Source organism: Limulus polyphemus, unplaced genomic scaffold (assembly GCF_000517525.1).
Source record: "Limulus polyphemus unplaced genomic scaffold, Limulus_polyphemus-2.1.2 Scaffold1200, whole genome shotgun sequence".
NCBI lineage: Eukaryota > Metazoa > Arthropoda > Merostomata > Xiphosura > Limulidae > Limulus > Limulus polyphemus.
In genome coordinates, this window is record NW_013666810.1 from 217,169 (window position 1) to 222,178 (window position 5,010).

Consider the following 5,010-nt stretch of genomic DNA (forward strand, 5'->3'; position numbering starts at 1 on the left):
GGTATATAAAAGAGGGTAAGGTAATGCGTGTGAGTAGATAGTGAGTAATTGAACTGCAGTCACAGAGTATTGTTGAAGTTAACGTTCGTTCGTTACAGTGTTGTTTTAGCACGAATATTGAGATTAAGTGTATCGCAGAGTTATATTCGGAAAGAATAAACCAGTTTTATTAAGTAAAGACTTGTGTCATTAAAGTTTCGTTGGAACGAAGTTACGAAAAAAAATCAATTAACAAAACAGAGACGTAACAATATGAAGCTACAGGCAATACACCATCATTACTGATCTTTAGGAAGGAGCTTAAAATGCCTTTGGATCTGCTGTATTTATATTCAGAGGACAGTCACTCAGCAGAGTCTTACATAGAATATGTAAAAAAATTAAGGGACATCATTGATGTCATTCTAGAATTTACCTAGGAAAGACTTAAATCTGCTAGTGATTTAATAAAAAATGTTATGGTACTAATACTGATAAGACAGTACTCCATTGAAGTGATATTGTATGATTGTGCAATCCCTGCCACAAGACACAAGAAATGATGTACTTCAAAGTGTTGGGAAAGATGATATATTGTATTTAGAAATTAATGATTTTGTTTACAGAATCCAAAAAAATAGGTGGTCCTCCATAGATAGGTCATCCATTGTAAGGATCTTTGGAAATATACTGGTGAGAGAATAGCCAACTGGGTGATTTCAGAAAATAAGTTGCAATTGAAAGATTAACCTGCTGAGGAGCCCAAGGTTCCTATCAAGACTACTTCCAAAGAGTCATCAGCAATGGAGATGCCAGTGAATTCATTCTATCACTTATCAAGGAAGGACTTTCCAATGAAAAAAAAGTCAGTGATGATAAGAGAAAATAGGTGAGCTCATCTGCATATCATGGGTGTCAGACGTTAAAATCACCCAAAAGACTTGGTGAATGATCACTTTATTGTATTGTTTTATTTGTGTGCTAGTAATGTTCAAAGGACTCCACAACTCAGGAAGTAACTAGTGATGTAAGCTACCTTTTCTTTGTTTTAATTTATATGTTTGCTAGAGGATGCATGACATTTAGATCAAGTAAGCTGTGCCAGATTACCCAATAGGCCGAGTAGGCACGTACCTTAGGGCCCCCAAGGTCATCAATAAAAAAAAAGATTAAGGTTCCATATAAAAGTTTTGAGATTTGAATGCCAAATTTTATCCTTAAGCTACATCCTCCTGTGTCTGTTAAGCAATGACAGGCTGAAGCCTTATGTTCAAAAATATATTGAATATACTACTCAAAAGTGTAACAGTAAAATATATTAACTCAAAGAACTAAAGAAGTGTTACAACCAAGAAGAGATGATCTTTTTTTTTCAAAACTGCAGTTCTCCTGACTATGTTATATGGTAACACCGCATGGTATATAGCAGCAGACACAAACTTGTTGCCACTGTTTACCATCCACAAACGTGCTGTTAAGTTATTGGCAAAAGTTTAGAAGACCTGCAAAGTGTTCTTGATCAAAAAATTCATAATTTATATGCTGCCACTGAAGTAGATACTACTCATCCACTCATTCCTCTATTATCAACAAAATGTGCAGAAAGAATACAAAGACATGTATTATGGAATTAAGAAATTACAAAGCAATGACTTACCAGCCAAACCAAGAATACAGTCAATCAAAAGAACATTTGCTTACCATGGACATGCACTTTTTAATAACAGTGAAACTTAGCATTTTTGTACTGGTATTTCAAATTTTAATTTATTTTAATTTTTCTTTAAAACTTGGCATTGTAGAACAGTTGTAAAAATAACCATATCTGCTTTATTCAAAATAAAAATCTTAGCTCAGTTCGACAGACAGATTTCTTACTTTATTTTTTATTTTTTTTCAGATCTGAAAATAAAATGTATTTATCTTAATGGTGCTGAAAAATGGAAACAATGTGAAAAGAAATCAAAAGCATCTATCGAAGGAGTGAGGCCACTGACAGGATTTGGTGTTTGTACCCTTGACAACAGAACCATCAGCAGCAGAGCTCCCTACTGTGCCTAATGCAGTGGAGACAGAAAATGTTGAACAACAAGGTGAGGATGTTGCAACACGCGAAATAGATATACAAAATCTACTTATGAAATATTTAGTTATGATCCTGCTGACTGGATTGTAAGTGAGAAACTGACAGAATATTTCATTTAAATGGGCCTCATTCCTCAAAATATTAGTTTTGATTCTCCAGATTTTTGTGAATTATACTGCATGACAGTCAACTAAATGATGATTCATTTCTAAATCTATGTTCAAACAAAAATTTTCAATGGAGAATATGCTGATCGATATTGGCTAGTGTTCTAGAAAAAAAAGAAATTATTTATTGTAGAGTGTGCAAATTATTCTCACCCTCTTCATGTTATGACCAGTTAGTTACTGGATTTAACGACTGGTAGAATGCATCAGCTAGGCTATCATCTCATGAAATTAGTAGTAATCATTCTGAGACATTAAGTCACTGGTTTAATCATTCAAGGAAAATATGATTGGAAACTGCATTCAGTAAAGCTTATGTACTGGAAATATTTATTACAATGTGTTATTGATGTCATTCTCTTCTGGGTCAATGTGGACTTGCTCTAAGAGGGCAATGGGAAATGTATTGAAATACTAGAGTTGTTGGTAAAATATGAAGCATTCCTGGCAAATCACATAGAACAATATGGGAACTGTGGATGCAGTCATGTGTCATATCTGCTTTCAACCATTTGTGTTGAATTTGCTAATTTACTTGGAGATAAGATCCTGGATCTCATTGTAGATGAAGTAAAAAATATCTAAATATCTTGGTATAAGAGTTGATTCCACCCCAGATTGACACGTTGATCAACTGACTTTTATTGTAAGATATGTTTATCCCAATAGTTTAGTAGCTGTGCAGAGATTTCTTAAATTTGTACCCATATCTAGTCATAAAGAAAATTCAGCTAATGTTATAACATAATATTTGTCCAACTGTGGTCTTGAACTCGAACACTGTCGCTCTTAGAGCTATAACAATGCTTCTAATATGCCAGAAAAATATCAAAGAGTGCAAAGCAGGATTCGACAATACAATCCTCTGGCTTTATTTGCACTCTGTACTGCTCAATCACTCAACCTAGTGGATTGAACAGTGACTAATTGTAGTGTAGAAGCTGTCTCCTTTTTGGAATTGTTCAGAAGTTATATGCATTTCTGTCAGGTTCTACTTATAGATGGAAACTAATGAATGATACATTGAAGTCACAATCCGGAAATGACAAAGTGATTCAATTGAAGTCACTTTCTGACATAAGATGATCTGCAAGGTATGAAGCAATGAAAACATTCAAAGTGAATTATGTTTGTATCATTGACACACTGAATATGACACTTGTGTAGAAGCTAAAAATATTTCTGATGCATTGTGTGAACTAGAAACAGTTCTCCTTTGTGTATTCTGGAGTGATGATGTGGAATGCATGCATCAAGTTAATATCTTGCTGCAAACTGAAGAACTTATTCTGAAGAGTGTTGTAGACCACATGAAATCTTTAACAGTTTCTACAGGCTATTTGCAGAGACTTTAATCATTTTGAGAAACAGGCCAAGGAGATGCTATCGAAGATTCAGAATGAATCAGAAACAAAACCACATTATTGTGATGAACATAAACGAAAAGTGAAGAATTGCCTTTTCTGCCCCTTGGTGGCACAGCGGTATGTCTGCGGACTTACAACACTAGAATTTGGGTTTTGATACCCATGGTGGGCAGAGCACAGATAGCCAATTATGTAGCTTTGTGCTTAATTACAAACAAACTTAACATTCTACGTGAGTACCAGACAGAGTAGGTCCACAATAAGTATAATGATTTTTAAAATATTATGTAGCAGTTAATAGTACAGTTGTTTGATTGGTTTGGCTTTTCATAACGGTGAAGATGCAAAATATGGAATGTCAAACGTATATCAGACTCCAAGTTTGTAAACACGAGGTTATTTAATTTTAAGTTATTGATATGAGTTCATATTGTCGATTTATACTAAATACGCATGCCTAAACTCTTTTTATCTGATATCATAACAATCACTTCTTACCTCCTGAGGAAGAGTTCTTTTCAGGTATCTCAGTAAAGACGTATCCTCTAGATACTGATTGCTTAGTTTAGGCGGAGTTTGGTAGAACGACCCATGTTTCGCTGCGGAGAAAGATAATGAAGTAGACTTACTAAAGTTACTTTCAATTTCTGAACATAGTTTCCGAAACACTGTTAATGTAGATGGAGGAAAGCATGTGTTAAAATTAACAAATAGTTTTCGAAAAAAATGTGTCTTTTTCGACCAAAGTAATAACATTGTCCTATCAACTTTACAACGTATTACGCTCTCGGGTAAAACTTCTTGTTGTCAAACCTAAAAAAATAATGTCGTCCTCTTACTATGTATTTGTACTTTGACCCTTCTTTTATCACTGCACCAACTACGCAGAGTTTCGTAATAATGACATTGGTAATAACTCAAAGATGGAAAACAAATATTATTAGTTTTGTGTAAAAACTATTAAACATGCTGTTTTCTGTATTTTTTATTTTGGGGAAAGGGGTTTTAATTTTTCCCTTTTGTACTACTACGGATGCCACATTTTCCGGTATTTAAGTGCTAATCATCTTCCTTAAATCTTGCTTTTGTGTTGGATACTCGACGTGCCATTACAAGTAGGCGAGTTCTTCTTCCTCTCTCTCTCTCTTACTTCGACTTTCTTGGCGGCTTTTCTACAACTCAATGACAAAAAGACCCGCCGAAATCAGAATTCCCATCTAATAAAGTATCCTAATTCACCAAAGATCGCTCAAACCAAAACAACTGCCGCGATATATATTTTGTGTATCAGAAGTTTCAGAAAGCATTTCACAAAGTGCTATACAAAAGGCTTGTTCAGAGTCGTTAAAAATTTATCTGTTGAATCATAAAATTAAAATAGCTGGGAGGAAGAAGAACGCTTGATGATAAA

At 34.4% G+C, this 5,010-nt stretch overlaps 1 protein-coding gene across 2 annotated transcripts in view; it reads right to left on the reverse strand.

Annotated features, from left to right (window-relative positions):
* The window catches only part of LOC106462575 (acyl-CoA dehydrogenase family member 11-like), a 176,685-nt gene extending 172,240 nt beyond the window's left edge, over nt 1-4,445 (reverse strand). For both annotated transcript variants that reach the window (XM_022389869.1, XM_013922509.2), the window contains exon 1: nt 4,098-4,445. In XM_022389869.1, coding sequence (XP_022245577.1) covers nt 4,098-4,355 — 258 coding nt within the window. In that variant the 5' untranslated portion in view covers nt 4,356-4,445. The remainder of the gene's footprint in view (nt 1-4,097) is intronic.
* Nucleotides 4,446-5,010: the final 565 nt, after the last annotated feature.